This window comes from Odocoileus virginianus, unplaced genomic scaffold (genome assembly GCF_023699985.2).
Source record: "Odocoileus virginianus isolate 20LAN1187 ecotype Illinois unplaced genomic scaffold, Ovbor_1.2 Unplaced_Scaffold_3, whole genome shotgun sequence".
Classification (NCBI taxonomy): Eukaryota; Metazoa; Chordata; class Mammalia; order Artiodactyla; family Cervidae; genus Odocoileus; species Odocoileus virginianus.
In genome coordinates this window covers 4,209,027-4,226,898 of record NW_027224265.1, presented here as the reverse complement: position 1 = coordinate 4,226,898, position 17,872 = coordinate 4,209,027, and the positions used below count along the sequence as shown (strand labels likewise).

Here is a 17,872-nt window from a genome sequence, read left to right as displayed (position 1 = left end):
GAAGCTAATGTGACAGGTCAGGCAAAGGGTGATGCAAATTTGACTTAGCAAGGAAGCAATGAAGGTGGTAACTGAGGTGAGAATCCAAAAGACACTCCCCAGATTCCCAGAATGAATAGATAAGACACAGTGACTTGATGAGAGATGGAGAGAGAGAGGAGAGTCAAGGATATCTCTGATGTTTCAAGTGGGGGAGATGAGAAGGATAGTAGTACCTTTGACAAAGAGGGATTGATAGTAGGAGCAACTTAGAGACAGAAATAAAGTTCAGTGAATTTAAATAACCTCAGGATGAACAGAAGACAGGAGGAGATAAGTAGATACATAGATTTAGAAGTCATCAACATATCCTTTACAAACATTTATTGAATACCTTATATCTGGTGGGCACTGTACATATACATAATAAAATGATCACTGAAACCATAAGAAGGCAAGAATTACTCAGAGGAAAGATAGAAGAAAGTAACATAACCATGACTGGTCTTAAAGATACTCAGGGCAGCTGGAAAAAGAAGTCAGATACTGGAGGAGAACCACGTCTGCACACTGAAGTCTCAGGAAGTCAAAAAAGAAGCTTGCAGGAGGATGTGGTTAACAATACTAAATTCATGGCAATCTCAGAGAAGTGTTTCAGTGAAGTAATGGGTGGGGAAATGTGCTCTACGTCGAGGGGGAAAGTAGGAAAAAAGGAGGATAAAATACGCATTCATTCAAGAAATACAACAGGTGAAGGAGAGAGACGATACACTGGATAATTTATTATGTGTACTCCTTAGCTTTACTGTCTAAAAATTTAAATTCTGAACATACATTCATTTCCCTGGTTAGAAAATTAGCAGTAGAGTAAATCCACTACCAATGAAATCAATCATTCTGTAATACATTAGAATTTAGGCTCATTAAAAACACATACAGCCATCACCTGTGGGTAACAAAAATCATTTCAAAGTCTTAATTGATAGTCTACTTCTTTCCAGAAACTCTTTATTTTGGATATATCAGTGACTTTATTTCCTTAACTTCCAATATCTTAGAATCATATGAAAATGTCTTCCATAATCTTCCTAAATTTATCCATTTGAACATTAACAGTCTTTACAAATGCAAGTCTGAGCTCCGTGTGTTACCTAAGTTTTCACTCTTGATATAGATTTTAAAATAATGATTCTTATACATTTTGAAATAATCCTATAAATATTTAAACACTATTACCTTTTCCTCCTTACATCGTCTCTACTGCATCCTTCTAAAGGTTTTCCTTTGAGGGCTTCCCCCTTTTTCTTTTTTATCATGGAAAGGCGCTTTATTTTATTTTAAATATAGTAGTGTGTACATGTCGATCTCAAACTCCAGTCTATCCTCCCTTCCCCTCAGGACTTCCCTTTAAAATACTAAATTTTCTTTTTTTTTTTTTTTCCATTTATTTTTATTAGTTGGAGGCTAATTACTTTACAATATTGTAGTGGTTTTTGTCCATACATCGACATGAATCAGCCATGGAGTTACATGTATTCCCCATCCCGGTCCCCCCTCCCACCTCCCTCCCCACCCGATCCCTCTGGGTCTTCCCAGTGCACCAGGCCCGAGCACTTGTCTCATGCACCCAACCTGGGCTGGTGATCTGTTTCACCCTAGATAATATACATGTTTCAGTGCTGTTCTCTTGAAACATCCAGCATGGGACTTTCATATAATTAACCACCAAATTTTGACTTGACAAAGAACATATATTCCTTCTAGTCAAATTGTTATAAAAATCATTGTTTCCTGTGGCTTTCATTTTTATTAGTAGTAGATGTTATTGCCCTTTCCTGATGATGACCTTTTTTGAATTGTCTTTTTTTCCTAATTTTTAATTGTTGCAAAATACACATAACATAAAGTTTGTCTTCCTAACCATTTAAAGTGTACAGTTCCCTGGTATTAATTACATTCATATGTATAAATGGCTTACTTTGCTGCATAGCAGAAACTAACATTGTAAATCAACTGTACTCCAAAAAAAATTTTCTTAAAGTACCTTCATAATGTACAACTATCATCACTGGCCATCTAGATACTTCTTTTCATCTTGTGAAACTGAAACTCTGCACCCATCAAACAGTGTCTCCCCATGCCCCTCCCATCCTCCCGCCCCAGTCCTTGGCAGTCACCGATCTTTCTGTCTCCACGATTCTGACTCCTCTAAGTAGCTCATATAAATGGAAACACGCAGTGTTTGTCTTTCTGTGACTGGTTTATTTCACATAACATAATGTCCTCAAGGTTCATCTATGTTGTGGCATATTCCATCAACTTTTAAAAAAGATTTTAAACCTTTTATTTTGTGCTGAGCTATAGCCAGTTAACAACGTTGTGATAGCTCCAAGTGAACAGCAAAGGGCCGCTGCCCTACACATAACGTATATCCACTGTTCTCCAGACTCCAGCCCATCCAGGCTGCCACACAGCACTGATCAGAGTTCCATGTGCTACGCAGTAGGTCCTTGTTGGTTACCTATTTTAAATATAGCAGTGTGTACGTGTTTGTCCCAAACTCCGAGTCTCTTCCCCTCGTTCTTCCTCTAAGTCTGTGAGTCTCTTTCTGTTTTGTAAGTAAGTTCACTTGTATCATTTCTTTTTAGATTCCACATGTAAGGGATGTCATATGATATTTCTCCTTCTCTGTCTGACTTACTTCACTCAATATGACACTCTCTAGGTCCATTCATGTTGTCCAGCATCTTTTATATCATAAAATTTCACAATAACCACAGAATTTCACCCTAATCTTAATAAGTTAGGGCTTGTATAAACTAAGGAGCCAACTTCATAGGGATGAGGTTATTATTTTTGTAAATTTTTCAAGCTACACTGTTAAATGATGAGAGAAGAAAATATACTCACTTAGACAAGGAAAAGGCATCATCAACCAGCTGAAGTCTATGAATAACAGGAATAGCCTGCAGATGAGATCCAAAAATGCTCAGGAAAAGATGAGAACATTTTTAGTAGAAAAATAACTTTCAAAATAATAACAACATTTCAAGATCATTGCTGCTTACAAAGCACTTTCATGTGCATTATCTCATGTACAGAGAAATGATCATTTCTAAGGATAATTTCCATAATTTATTTATTATACATCTGTTTTTGATAAGCGGTCCCTTTGGACATCAATCATATGGCTTAAATATGGCTGAGAGTTCTGCCAAAATACTATGTGAAAAACAGCGTGTTAAAAAATAAAACAGGAAGCCAAGTTTAAAGGGCCTCTCCGAAACAAAAAGTATATGTTAATTGTATCACAACGTCCAAATTGTTGTCAAGGAACTTTTTGGCATAGAAAGCCTTAAATAAATATTACTTAGCACTATTTTGGCAATGCTGACTTTCTCTTTTCAGTGGTATCTCTCTTCTCAAGAGTTTACCAATTCGACACAGTACCACCAACAGAGCCCCTTGAATCATGAAAAGGAGTCAACTGCCAACCTAACTTCTCAGGCTTCTGTTTGAGCTCCCCAGCACTGCCAGGCCACAGGACCGTCTCAGCTTGTGTCTCAAGGGTCCCAAAGTTTCCGACAGCATTCCTTCAACAGCAATACCCCACCCCCCCACCCCCACCAAGCATATTCATATATGTGGTCCCAGAAGATTTATCTTCACAACATCCCTTTGAGCATCTGCACAAGCCAAGCCTAATTCTTTCCTTGGCAGTAGTCACATATCTTTTCTGGCAGTAATAACAGTACTTACATTTTCTAGATTAATATTAATAGTAGAAATATTTTGTTTGCTCAGCAATTATGTTGTAGGAATAACTGACTTCAGTTTTTCAATAAGTAAAATTTACAAGGGCTTCAAGAAATCATTGCTATAATGGCATGACCTAGTGTTTCCATAGCTAAGACTGCCCTTAGAAATGAAAAAAAATTTAGCTACTCTGAAAAAGATTTTTAAATAAAGTATTATTACAGCTGGTTTTTGTACCTTTATTCAAAAGCCCAGTGATAAATCTTTTAAAATTACTGATCATGTTCTGAATGCCTGAATTGGATTAGGCTTCTGTTAAACATCATACATACATCATCTTATTTAATCTTCACAAGCTTTTAACGTTGGTCCATTATATCCATTATTATACAGACAAGGAATCCAAGGCATGACTGGCTAAATAAGAGGCCCAAGGTCACGCATCTGGTAAATGATGATGAAAAATACGAACACAAGTTGATCTGACCCAGAACCCGAGCTCTGCCAGTTCTGTGTACTGCCTCTTTTGCCCGAGACTCACTGGGTGACTCACAGAAATTCTGACGACAGAGACACCTAAGATAGCTTTTAGTTCAACACACTAGTTTTACAAATGGAGACTAAATGAACTGCCCCAGATTTCACAGCAGAGCCAACTCTACAGACTTCTAAGCCAGCATCCATCTCCACTAATGGAGATTTGGTTTAATTCAACCAAGTAAAGTCTGACTGATAAGAGCTAGCCAATATTTTAATTTTTATATACTGTATAATAATTTACAGTTATTTGATAACTTTAAAGTGATATTGAATTATTACTGATATCTTGTGAATTAAATTATCTCCTTGGCCAGAAGATTGAAAATACAATTTTTAGAAAATTAACATTTTCTAGCATTTATGTACTGGTACCTATTATGTGCTTAGAAAGGTTTTTGTTTTGATTTTTGCTTTGGCCACACCAGGTAGCATGGGGGAATCTAAGTCCCTGACCAGGGATTGAACCTGTGTCCCCCGCATTGGGAGTACAGTGTCTTAACCACTGGAATACTAGGGAAGTCCCTAGACATTTAAAGTATTTGTTGACTTACCTTATCTCTAATTCTCATAAGGAATAAGAAAGATATGGTATTATTCCCATTTTAAAGTGAAGACATTGAAGCAGAACATTTAAGTAACTTGCCTAAGATTACAAAATTAACAGTTAATTGGAAATTATTTTGATTTTTCACTTAGAAAGGTAAAATTATTATGGAAAAGTGAGATTAATGTTCAAAAACACAATACCTCTCTTTTCTAAGAAAACCTCTTTTTTCTAAGAAAACCTCTTTTTTCTAAGAAAAAAAATCCAGCATGTCTTGGTATTGAGGGGTGCCAAAGGGGTCAGGTTCCCACCAGTCAGGTTAATGACAGCTCAGCCTATAAAGTCTAGAGAGTACAGTATTAATGATATTCAGTAAAAGGTATAAAAATAAAACTTACCTTAGGATCTTTTTCAAGCTGTTGATTTAATTTCTTCCAACCTAATTTATCATAGTTAACTCTATAATATCCAGTCACATTCAAATTTAATATCACCCAGTCATGGTCAGAATCTGAAACTTGCATTTCAGGAAATACTTCTACAAAGAAACATGTGAACAGTTTGAACTGGTACATTTTAAAAATATTTCACTACGTGTTTTACTATGCCCTCTTAATTCTAAACAACAAATCCAGTAAAACAAAAAGTAAAGATATTCTAAAATTGATTTATATTGATTTATATTGATTTATATTGATCTTACCATATAACTATATTTTTTCACATACAATAACTTTTGATTAGAAATGTTTCTTTAAAGCTCTATGTTCAACAAGAATGATGTAATATTTTACTTTTAAATAAGTTATTCAAAAGCTAGACATTTTAACATTTTACTCTCTGCTTTTATATATGTGTGTGTGTGTGTATATATATATTTGCATATATATATGAAGGTATTTAAAAAAAATTTGTTACTTACTGCTGCTTTTATCTAGCCAGACTAAAGACTGTGTAGTTCCATTTTTTATCCAAAGAATAGGTATAATCCATGTATCACTTTTTGGAAAACAATGAAAACTTCAGTTATTGTTCACACATAAGAATAAGAGCTTTGAGCCAATATTAAATAAGATAATAAAAGAACTCAAATTCTTCGGTCATTCCTTGTGGATATACAGGACTCGGTTTTAGAATTATTCACTGTTGTTTCACAAGCCAGGGTTGGCTATTTATTTATTCTCTTGTGCCTCACAGATTTGCTTCTTCTTGCAACTCAGGGTAAGCTTCTAAGGCTCTCCTGTATCTGAAACTTTCAAGGCCTGTTTATATTCAATTATAGCCATCTGGCCTTACTCAGGGGTCATTCAAATGCTGCAGACATACCCAAAGCTATCTGTGCCAAGAAAACTGAATAATCATTTAAGAAGAAAAAGCATGACAAACATTTCAAAAAGCTTTTCCACCTCAAGTTTTTTCCCAGTTTGAAAAGTGTTCAACAGCACTCAGCCAGATTATTCATATTCGCTGAATGCCGGCACTCTCCCTATGCTGCTGGCTGTGACCTGGATGAAGTCACTGACCACGATGAGGACATTAGTCATCTGAAGACACACATTGCTCGGAATTTAGACAGTATTTCCAATCTTGCTCAAATGCTCGCACGTCTGGCTTCTCAGACTTTGAACTGAGAGTCTCTGTTCATATGATAGCTAAGGCCACTTCTTCTCAAAAGTCATGAAATATCACAGGGAGAAGGGACCTGCAGGTCTCCTATTTCCTCCCCTGGGGTTTTAAGAAAGAGTGGGACAACCTGAAAATTTTGGTGATGGTACATGAAAATAAATTACTCATTTGTGCTTATGCTTATTACAATGTGATCTGAGAATCAAACCCTTTATCAGAAACAGTTGAAAACTAACAAGGAAGAAGAGGAAACAGGAGGTGATGACTGCTAAGCCACGGTATACTTCCTATCTCATTTTACTTCTACAACAAGCCCCTGGGGTTTGTATCATTACATTTGCTTCATAGATAAGGAAACTGAAACTCAGAGATTTTAAATAAGACTAAGGTTTGAATTTGGGATCTATAATTCTAATATTTTACGTATGGTTACAAAAGCACATACACATGTGTGGGCATACATGCACAGAATTATTCCTCAAGGATATGGTCACCATTCAGCTCCATTTCTAGAGAAGGGAAGGCGACCTGGCCACCAGATCCCCTTTTTTCTTAACTAACGTAAGGCCATTCAGATTCAATTTTACTGGCTTTCACACAGAATTCTGAGTAATTCATTACCTCCGTCTAAAGGACAAAAAAGAATGCCTAACACGCAAAGCTAAGTCCCAGGGGAGAAACACCGCAAGAACCCTAAAGGCAGGCCTCTGGCCTGGGTCAGGACCTCAGGGGCTCTGCCCCGCCCGAGCACAGTGTCATCCTGCTCGGGGCACTGTGTCACCATCCCCGTCACCCCATGGAGGGTGTGCATCCAGTGGGAGTTACGCTTCCTCACCCATAGGCTGGTTTCCTTCTGATCAGAGATCAACCCCAAGGAAGGTGAAGACATGAGCAAATCTACCTACTTGTGGGCTAGAAGAGTCTGATTTTTAACCTTGCCAAGATAAAATGGCTCCTGTTTCATGACGCCCGTGGATACATTTAAGGTGATAACTGGAAAACCACTCTGCTGTGTCCAGCTGTCCATGATGCTTTTTACTGTTGTTGGCAAAAGAATTTTACTCTGGTGATCTATGGCCTGTTTTAAAAAAATCATCACAAAAGCGGTTATTTACCATCCAAATCTCCTGAGGTAGCCAACTCCTAAAAGGAACCATCAATACGTAGTGATTGTATTTCTCATTTATATAGTAAAACCCAGTGGGGAATTTCTGGATCAAATTTAATTCTGTTCATCTCTGTATATATGAGTGGTTCCTTAGTTCATCCTTTCATTCAATCACTGAACACACTTTTTATGGATCTAATATACGCAGGCTCTATCCTGGGCACTAGAAACATGGTGTATTAGTGGTCGCTCAGCTGTGTTCAAAATGCCATGGGCTGTAGCACCAGGCTCCTCCATCCAGGGAATTTTCCAGGCAAGAATACTAGAGTGGATTGCCATTCCCTTCTCCAGGGGATCTTCCCAACCCAGGGATTGAACCCAGGTCTCCTGCACTGCAAGCAGATTCTTTACTGTCTGAGCCAGGGAAGCCTGGGAATGCAGTGGTGAAGACTAAAGAAGTAACCTCCGACTTAAAGCAGCGTCACAGACAAGGGAAGGGGGTTTTCCTGCGGCGTCAGCATACGCACATGGCCCCAAGACCCTAGAGCACAACATAACAAAAACACGGCCGAGAGTCAGAGAATTACCATTTGAAAATGTCTCCATAGATCATCTTGCTCAGCATTTGAGTAAGAAAAAGTCTCCAAATATGACTGTTAAAATAGAAAAGGTAAGGTTAAAATGAATAACTTGCCAAAGCAATTCATGTTTACTGTCTTTAGGTAACAACAATTCTGCAAACTCACCTTAAGTGCGCTGATAAATATTTTCTCATTCAAGAAACTAGCTAGCATCCGGGCCAGAGACGCTCCCTAAGACATAAGAAGTTGTCCATTATTTGAACAAAATTCAGTATCTAAATACTGACACATTCCATTTTGGCATACAAGATTTTGGGCTGCGCTCCTCATTGCATTGTATACCTCAACTGAATGTCTGGGTTAACCCAAAATGTGCTAATAAAATAAACTGTCACTGATTAATAGATAAAAGATGAGAAAATGTCCTACATATAAGAATTCAGGGTACAGAAAACTTTTTAAATTGAGAGACTCACATGACAAGTGTAAATAAATAAAGGTTGTTGCTCTTGTTCCAGTTCTACAAGGATCAGCAATTAGCTACTGTGGTTGCCTACTGACAATGTCCCGGGGTGGGTATAGGGGGCCGGCAGGGGAGAATTGAGGATGGAGAAAACTAAGAAGCATTCTTTGTTTTGAATATACTAATCCCAAGATAGTTCAGATGCATATCTAAAGAAAATTTTCAATGACCCCAGATTCTTGCATCCCTCCATACACAGAAATGCACTGTAAGTATTCATTTGAGATGTCTGTTCCTTGTGACTAGCAGTAGTCTTTTTATACCTGACTGGATGCTGTCCCCAGGAACAAAACAAAAGAAAACCTTCAGCTATATCCTGGCTGCCCCCTTGTCTCTTTGGAAGAGTTTCTCAGAATACTCTGAGAGGCTGTCTCCTGGGCTATAGCCCTCAGTCAGGTTCCTGAACAAAACTTAGCTCACGGCTTTTATGTTGTGTGCCTTTCTTTCAGTGACACAAGAACAAATTTCCACCAGGCAGAAGAGTTCTCCTTAAAAGTATCCAGCTGTCTGTCTATATTTTAAAATGTAGATGGCATTGAGCACCTATTACAGATTAACATTTACTAGATAAGAACCGATTTAAGCATGTTTTCTGAGATCCATCTACTGAATAATATTAAGGTCTTTGTACCAAAATTGTGTAGCAGCACATTAGTCTAGAACCCAAAGAACCCATTTTATGTAGCTTTCTGCAAGACTGCAGCACAAATATGAATGTGGAACTGTTTTACCTTGTTGTAAGTGAATAAGTCAAAGAGCTCATTTATTTCATTGGTTTCTGTGAAACTTTCCACCTTCATGGAGACGGCTCTAGACACCAGGGCGTGATCTTCTCTGAGCACACCATGTAAAATGTTAGAGAAGAAGATCTCATTCTAAAAGGAAAACATTGAGACAAGGAACTCCTGAGGCATCACAGAAACAGGAAGTTCAATGCTCCTAAAATAGTTTCAGAAACTATCATTGAAGAGGGGAGGAAATCAATAACTGAGAAGTGCTCTTTGGGCTACAATGTGCCAAATAAGTCAGGAGTCGTTGAATAACAAAACTGTGATACTTTCCTTCCCATTTGGTCTCCTTTTTTATTTCAATTAAAAAAATCAATTACAAAAGTTAATGTGGTTTCCAAGACAGTCATCTATTGGGTTGGTCAAGAAGTTTGTTCGACTTTTCCATAAGATGGGACAAACTTCTTGGCCAACCCGACACATTCCTTATGTTAGGAGGTCCCTGACCACCCAGATGCTGGGTGTTCAGGGAACAGCATCTCTAGGTGGTTTTAATCCTCTATAGAGTTTTATTGGCAACTTTATTAGTAATCCCTTAAAATGTATCAGTCTCCTACAGGGACATTTATAAGACAAAAGCAATGCCAAATTTACAAATTCACAGTGACAATATTAGTTATTAGAAATAAATCAAAACAAATCTACAAACTGTATACTGTAGTTTATAGCTAATGCATTAAGAAATTTTTTTTACTGTAAAAGTGTTAGTCATTCAGTCATGTCCGACTCTTTGCAACCCCATGGACTGTAGCCTGCCAGGCTCCTCTGTCCATGGAATTCTCCGGGCAAGAATACTGGAGTGAGTAGCCATTCCCTTCTCCAGGGGATCTTCTCTATCCAGGGATCAAACCCAGGTTTCCTGCACTGTAGGCAGATTCTTTACCCTCTGAGCCACCAGAGCAACTGGCAGTTATTGATATTTTAATAAGGTCTAGAACTCTCCAAAAGATTAGATCTCTCTTAGACATGTGACAAGGGCCATTTCTTTCCTAAGGAAAGCTAGAAGGAAAACCAAAGAAGAGTTAAGAGGTGCATGCCTGGCGAGCACCTGGACGCCACGGAAGCCTCGGCTCCCAGGGACTCTCCCTGTGGTCCCACGCTGACTCCTTCACCCCTCAACAGTTGACTCCCTCAACCCCTCCAAACTCTGCCCCATGCCACTTGCCAACGTTTCAACCAAGCCTCTCTAGTTAGCATATTATGTTCAGATTTATGCATACTTTGGTTAACTTATCGTCAAACTCGGCTTTTCTCAAAATGAGAAAGTCTGTCATTTAGAGAACTGCATGTCAAACTTTACTGCCCATAAGGATCCCCTGGGGATCTTGTCAAATTGTATTCTAATTCAGTTAGTCTGTGCTGGGGTTGGGTTTGTTTGTTTGTTTTTTGGCAGCACCTTGAGACATGCAGGATCTTAAGTTCCCCCGACCAGGGATGGAAACTCGTGCCCCGTCCAGTGGAAGTGTGGAGACTTAACCACTGGACCACCAGGGAAGTCTGGGGTCTACATTTCTACTAAATGACCAGGTGATGCTGATGTTGGTGTATAGCTCAAGAACCACACTTTGAGTAGCAAAGATTTAGAGGAGACATCTGCATAAAGTCCCACCTTACTCGTTAAGTATAGGTTTTATTAATTTAACACCTAAGAGCTCTTGAGAGTGTGCACTGTCCACCCCGGTGCCATATAAACACAATGAAGAAAACAGCAAAAATAAAAAACACCCGTAGGTCCACATCCTGCGATAACTCCCATTAGAATGTTGTTAATCCTGCTCTTTCTAATCTTTTCCCCTATTTATTTATTCTTACAGTTGTAAAAACTTTTCATCTTGTTCATTTACTTGTTATCACATTCATTTAGAAATTTTGCTATCTAATCTTCATAACTACTCCTAATAATGGCTGCTGTATCATAAATGAAACAAACACAAATTGGAAAGAAATAACCCCAAACTTAATCATGATTTTCACAGGGTAGATATACCTTTTGCAAAAGCAAAACACTAAAATAAACAAATGCACAGCTGCATAATACCCTTTCAGGTTGGTGGACTATAACTGACTGAATCATTTGCCTAATGGGTAGGCATTTGTTTCCAGTTGTTTTTTTTTTCTGTTATAGACAGTGTATTAATGAATACTTTTGTACACATAACCTTTTCCATATTTTTCTTTCAGAATGGACTGTGTCTCTCTTGCGCCTGCCTGGCGTAAGGTTTACATAATCTTCTTGGTGTCCTCCCAATCACACAAGATAGCTGTGATGAATGAGGTGAACACCTCTTACTCAACATTCCTCAGGTTTTTCTACTCTAGGCCTTCCATAAGGTGGTGTTTGTCCCAGTCTGTTCTGGTCTTGTGGAAGGGAAACTATTGTAAAAAGCAATATCAGGTTTTTTAAAAAATATTACCGAGCTATTGCATATAATGATTGGATAAAGTGAGTCTCTACACTCTCCATTTCTTTCTTCATGCAAGCTATGAGATTCCAGAGAACAAACCTATTTCTATCAGATCTATGATTATACTAAGAAATGTAACAGTATTTATTATAAAATTTGTATGGAATATCACTGTGGTTGAAAGCACAGGGTTTGGAGTCAAGCTACCTGGGTCTGAATCCTACTTCAGCCTCCTAGGGACTGTATGACTCATAAAAGGCAACTAATTTCATCACTCTGGAAATTCAGTTTTGCCTCTGAAAATGGGGTGAACACTGTCCTCACTGGATTATTATCAGGTCTAAATTAATTTACATAGAATTTTTAGCACTGTGACTGGCAAATAGAATATGCTCAATAAGGGTTAAGCACTACTGCGATTATATCGTCATCATTAGTTCTTCAGAAGGGTGAACCAGATATTGTACAAAACACACTCTAAGCACATAATGAATGCTTAGTAAATGATGGCTGTCACAAGAGTGCCCACTAAATACTCAATGTATTGAATGACTGCATGAAACTTTCTTACAGATGAGGAAGGAAAGCTCAGAAGTGGTCGACTACTTGCCTCAGCTTACAGTGATCATGGAAACATAGTGAGATCTGACTGGCTGCAAGGCCCCTACATGCCCCTTGCCTCCACGCGAGCTGCTGCTTCCTTAGACCAGTCAGAAGAGGGATGCAGAAAAGTCAGTGAGTACCACTGTTAGAGCTGGAGCTTCGGGGGTCAAGAAACCAACTGGAATGTTCTGAATCCTTGACCATGACCCATTCATCTTGTATGTTAATAGCTTTCAGCTGAAATTAGACCAGAATTAGAAAAAATGGAAATCTGTTTTTGCATATGTTTCTGTGATGCTCTTTACTCACTTTGAATCTAATGACTGATTCAAAGGAAGCTAAAGTTCTGATCTCTTAAAGACCAATGAAGCAAAGCCTTAAGCTTTTCAAAAACAAAGCTCATGGCAGTTTTTTCAAGCTCCAAGATCTGATACTCTTCTGGCGAGGGTTATGGTTCACTCAGCTCTACAAGTGATTGAGAAATGTACACTCAGAAAACAGTGATTAAGAACCAATGATAAAAAGAAATAAAACTAAATGATATGAGAGGATAATCTTACCATCTTAGCTTCAAAAACATTGGTAACATGTTTTCATCAATGTTTTCCAGATATGATAATATCTTAGCCATTTCTGTTGCATTAAAAGGTAACTGAAATTTATATGAAAGAGACACGTGTACCCCAATGTTCATCGCAGCACTGTTTATCATAGCCAGGACATGGAAGCAACCTAGGCGCCCATCAGCAGGCAAATGGATAAGGAAGCTGTGGTACATATACACAATGGAATATTCTTTTTAATGCACAAATGCATTAAAAAGAATGCATTTGAATCAGTTCTAATGAGATGGATGAAACTGGAGCCCACTATACAGAGTGAAGTAAGCCAGAAAGATAAAGACCATTACAGTATACTAACACATATATATGGAATTTAGAAAGATGGTAATGATAACCCTATATGCAAAACAGAAAAAGAGACACAGATGTACAGAACAGACTTTTGGACTCTGTGGGGAGAAGGCGAGGGTGGGATGTTTCGAGAGAACAGCATCAAAACATGTATATTATCTAGGGTGAAACAGATCACCAGCCCAGGTTGGATGCATGAGACAAGTGCTCGGGCCTGGTGCACTGGGAAGACCCAGAGGGATCGGGGTGGAGAGGGAGGTGGGAGGGGGGATCGGGATGGGGAATACATGTAAATCCATGGCTGATTCATGTCAATGTATGACAAAACCCACTACAATATTGTAAAGTAATTAGCCTCCAACTAATAAAAATAAATGAAAAAAAAAAAAATAAATAAAAAGTAACTGAAATTTATAGTTTAGTCAATAAAGGACATACAGGTGAATCTAATTGTTTTAAGGACTGGAATGTCTTTCCATATTGACTCTCAGCACAGAGGTAATTTGGGGTACAACCAAATGCTTTAAAAAATAGTTACAGGTAATACTAACCGTGTGTAGATGCTACTTTATAAAAGAGAGATATAAACAATTTTGTAGGTGTAGCATATATGGAAGGACTAAGACTTGCTGTGTGTATATATATAGTTCACATATATGAAGAGAGTCATAATGAACACGCTCACACACCATAAGCCCTTGAGAATGAGAACACTCCCTGGGGTTAAAGCACGGGCTTGGCAGCTAGAGAAACCTAGAGCTGAGTATCATCTCTGACCTTTAATAACTGCGAGATCTTGGACAACTTACCTAATACTTATACCCTCAGTTTCCTCAATAGGAGATAGAAAAAGTAACAACTATACTCATAGGATTATCTTGAAGATTGATGAAGATGATGTATGTATAAGACTCATACTACCAGGCAGTTAAGTCCCAAGTGCTCAGTGAATGGAATTAAATAATATTTTTGATTATTTATTAATATTTATTATCATCATTATCCTCATCTTCAGCCTAGACCCAGATCACTGGAATGTAATCACAGTTTCGCCTCAAGCAGGCAAATGACCTTGGGCAAGTCAATTAACCTTTCAGTACTTCATTCTGCAGATCTACATAATGATGTCTAGCCCAGGGGAGGAGGAGCAGAGGTACTGTAGAGTGGCTGGACTGTGTGCTGGTGGGCATTTATAGGATGTCCACAGAGGGCAGGAGGAAAATTCTGAAAGAGACAGGAATACCAGACCACCTGACCTGCCTCTTGAGAAACCTGTATGCAGGTCAGGAAGCAACAGTTAGCACTGGACATGGAACAACAGACTGGTTCCAAATAGGAAAAGAAGTACGTCAAGGCTGTATATTGTCACCCTGCTTATGTCAATTACATGCAGAGCACATCATGAGAAACACTGGGCTGGAGGAAGCACAAGCTGGAATCAAGATTGCCGGGAGAAATATCAATAACCTCAGATATGCAGATGATACCACCCTTATGGCAGAAAGTGAAGAGGAACTAAAAAGCCTCTTGATGAAAGTGAAAGAGGAGAGTGAAAAAGTTGGCTTAAAACTCAACATTCAGAAAACTAAGATCATGGCATCTGGTCCCATCACTTCATGGCAAATAGATGGGGAAACAGTGGAAACAGTGGCTGACTTTATTTTTCTGGGCTCCAAAATCACTGCAGATGGTGATTGCAGCAATGAAATTAAAAGACGCTTACTCCTTGGAAGGAAAGTTATGACCAACCTAGACAGCATATTAAAAAGCAGAGACATTACTTTGCCAACAAAGGTCTGTCTAGTCAAGGCTATGGTTTTTCCAGTAGTCACGTATGGATGTGAGAGTTGGACTGTGAAGAAAGCTGAGCACCAAAGAATTGATGCTTTTGAACTGTGGTGTTGGAGAAGACCCTTGAGAGTCCCTTGGACTGCAAGGAGATCCAACCAGTCCATCCTAAAGGAGGTCAGTCCTGGGTGTTCACTGGAAGGACTGATGTTGAAGCTGAAACTCCAACACTTTGGCCACCTCATGCGAAGAGTTGACTCATTGGAAAAGACCCTGATGCTGGGAGGGATTGGGGGCAGGAGGAGAAGGGGATGACAGAGGATGAGATGGTTGGATGGCATCATCGACTCAATGGACATGGGTTTGGGTGGACTCTGGGAGTTGGTGATGGACAGGGAGGCCTGGCGTGCTGCGATTCATGGGGTCGCAAAGAGTCGGACACGACTGAGTGACTGAACTGAACTGAACTTTCAAAGTGGCATGGAACTGGGGCAGTAAAACTACTGCATCAGTGCTCCTCAGAAGCCACAATTTCACAAACAGGTTAAAAAAAAGATTTTTTTAAAGTTTCTGTGCGCCCAAGAGAGGTCTGTCAATTTTTTATTCTGCCAACTTTATAATAAACAAAAGATAAACATCATCTACTTACTATCTTCTTCCTTTCATAAAAGAGGGGAAAGTTTACAACCAATATAATATTAATGGGTTTACCTAGTGGCTCAGACAGTAAAGAGCCTGCCTGCAATGAGGGAGACCCGGGTTCGATCCCTGGGTCGGGAAGATCCCCAGAGAAGGAAATGGCAATCTACTCCAGTATTCCGTTGCCTGGAGAATTCCATGGACAGAGGAGCCTGGCAGGCTATATAGTCCATGGGGTCGCAAAGAGTTGGACACGAGTGAGCAACTTTCACTTTCATAATAATAGAAAGAACAATCTTAGATTCTCCTTCAAAGTGAATAAATTTAGCCTGTGAAGATCTGACCAGTGGAAATTAGCATGTCAAACATCAACACACTTTAATGAGCAAGGGTATGGAGAGAAGAAAAAGAGGCCCGAAGTAGAGCCTTGGAAACACTTGGGAGGGGAAAGGACAAAAAGACCCAGAAAAGGCAGCAGAGAGAGCAGCTCAGAGCATCAGAGAGAGGACAGGAGGCGGGAACAGACAGGAAGAAAGAAGCCCAGACTTGGTGAGAAGAAATGAGGTCTGTGTCAAAAGACCATATTAAATCTAAATATTTAAGCACTTAAATCAATATCATGCCATTCTGAAAGCATTACCTAACTACTCTAAATAAAATAGTAGAAATATAACTTTCAATTCAGATTTGCATACACATAAATTAATTTTCCATGTTACTACTTACTCAACATAGCAAAAGATTATCAGCTATAATAGATACAATGTCAGCTATGAGTATCATATGCAATATCAGCTATATTATGGATAATATAACATAGCATATTACTTACTATTAAAGTTGTAGACTACTGATTGCAAGTGCTTTAAAATTCAGTCTAGGTAGAAATAAATGAAAATAACCTAAAATCTAATAGTAGGGAAAATATCTTATAAAGTTATATGATAAAATACTAGGCAACACTTAAAAATCTTATTTTCAAGAATAATCTAATGACCTGTGGAAAAGTTTTTGATATAGTATGAAGTAGAAAGGGCATTACACATTTCTGCGTAATTTTCACTTCTAGGAATATTTACAATAATAAAAGCCTGACAAAAAAAAACAAATCAAAAAGACAACATTGAGCATCTCTGATATTACACATAATTTATTATCTCTATATTTTTCTGTATTTTACACACTTTTCAACAATGAAAATTAACTACTATTATAATTAGAAGAATAGTTATAAATTAATTTAACAGACATACTTACCCTTGGGAGTTTAGGATTGAAGTGGTTAATTATCCCAAATTCAAAATAAGATGCAAAACCTTCATTGAGCCAGATATTATTCCACCAATTCATGGTAACCAAGTTTCCAAACCACTTTTGGAGTTGGGGATGAAAATAACACTCTTAACTTCAATTTAAGTAATATTTATTGTAATTACATGTTAAATAAATGTAAGATCAAAGACAAAATTAACTGTAATTTGCTATCAGTGATAAAACTTGAAAACAGGACATCAAAATCATGGTGTTGTTTTATTAATAACATGAAGTCACTCATGTATTTCTGTAAAATTTCACATCCAACGACTGGAAGCAATTTTTGCTTTAAAACTGTGATGCTCAGAAATAAAGTAAGCTAGTATAGCATTTCTTAAACACCCACTTTACTCCAAAGTTAAGTTAAAGTAGAAGGCCTGAATGTTCACTTAACACCTACTAATGACAGCATCTCATACTCTAAACAGACTACATCAGGATTTTGCTGTAAGCAGTTGATTATGTTTTAAGGACATGATTTGATCTGTACCATGTAAGAATCGCTCAAGTATTCATTTCTGCAAAGTGGTCCAGTTGTAATTATTTTCTATTTTAGCTTAACAGAAGGAAAGTGTCAAATGATGATGAAGAGAATCAGGAAAGAAAAACACAGTAATTTCCAAAACCAACAAATCCACACCCTGGTTTTTAACCAAATTCTTATAATAGCAGTGATGTATTAATAGTTAGCACCCTATTTTCCAAAACAAAGTGTCACTTAGGCTATAATAAAAAATGACACTTTGGGTGATGATCAAGACTTG

At 38.1% G+C, this 17,872-nt stretch overlaps 1 protein-coding gene across 1 annotated transcript in view; it reads right to left on the bottom strand.

Moving 5' to 3' along the window:
* LVRN (laeverin) overlaps positions 1–17,872 on the bottom strand; it is a 75,827-nt gene that overhangs the window by 20,050 nt on the left and 37,905 nt on the right. The window contains exons 6-13 of the mRNA XM_070462340.1: positions 17,052–17,165; positions 9,389–9,532; positions 8,300–8,365; positions 8,141–8,206; positions 7,351–7,523; positions 5,742–5,818; positions 5,218–5,357; positions 2,890–2,945 (exon numbers count right to left, since the gene is read on the bottom strand). Coding sequence (XP_070318441.1) covers positions 2,890–2,945; positions 5,218–5,357; positions 5,742–5,818; positions 7,351–7,523; positions 8,141–8,206; positions 8,300–8,365; positions 9,389–9,532; positions 17,052–17,165 — 836 coding nt within the window. The remainder of the gene's footprint in view (positions 1–2,889; positions 2,946–5,217; positions 5,358–5,741; positions 5,819–7,350; positions 7,524–8,140; positions 8,207–8,299; positions 8,366–9,388; positions 9,533–17,051; positions 17,166–17,872) is intronic.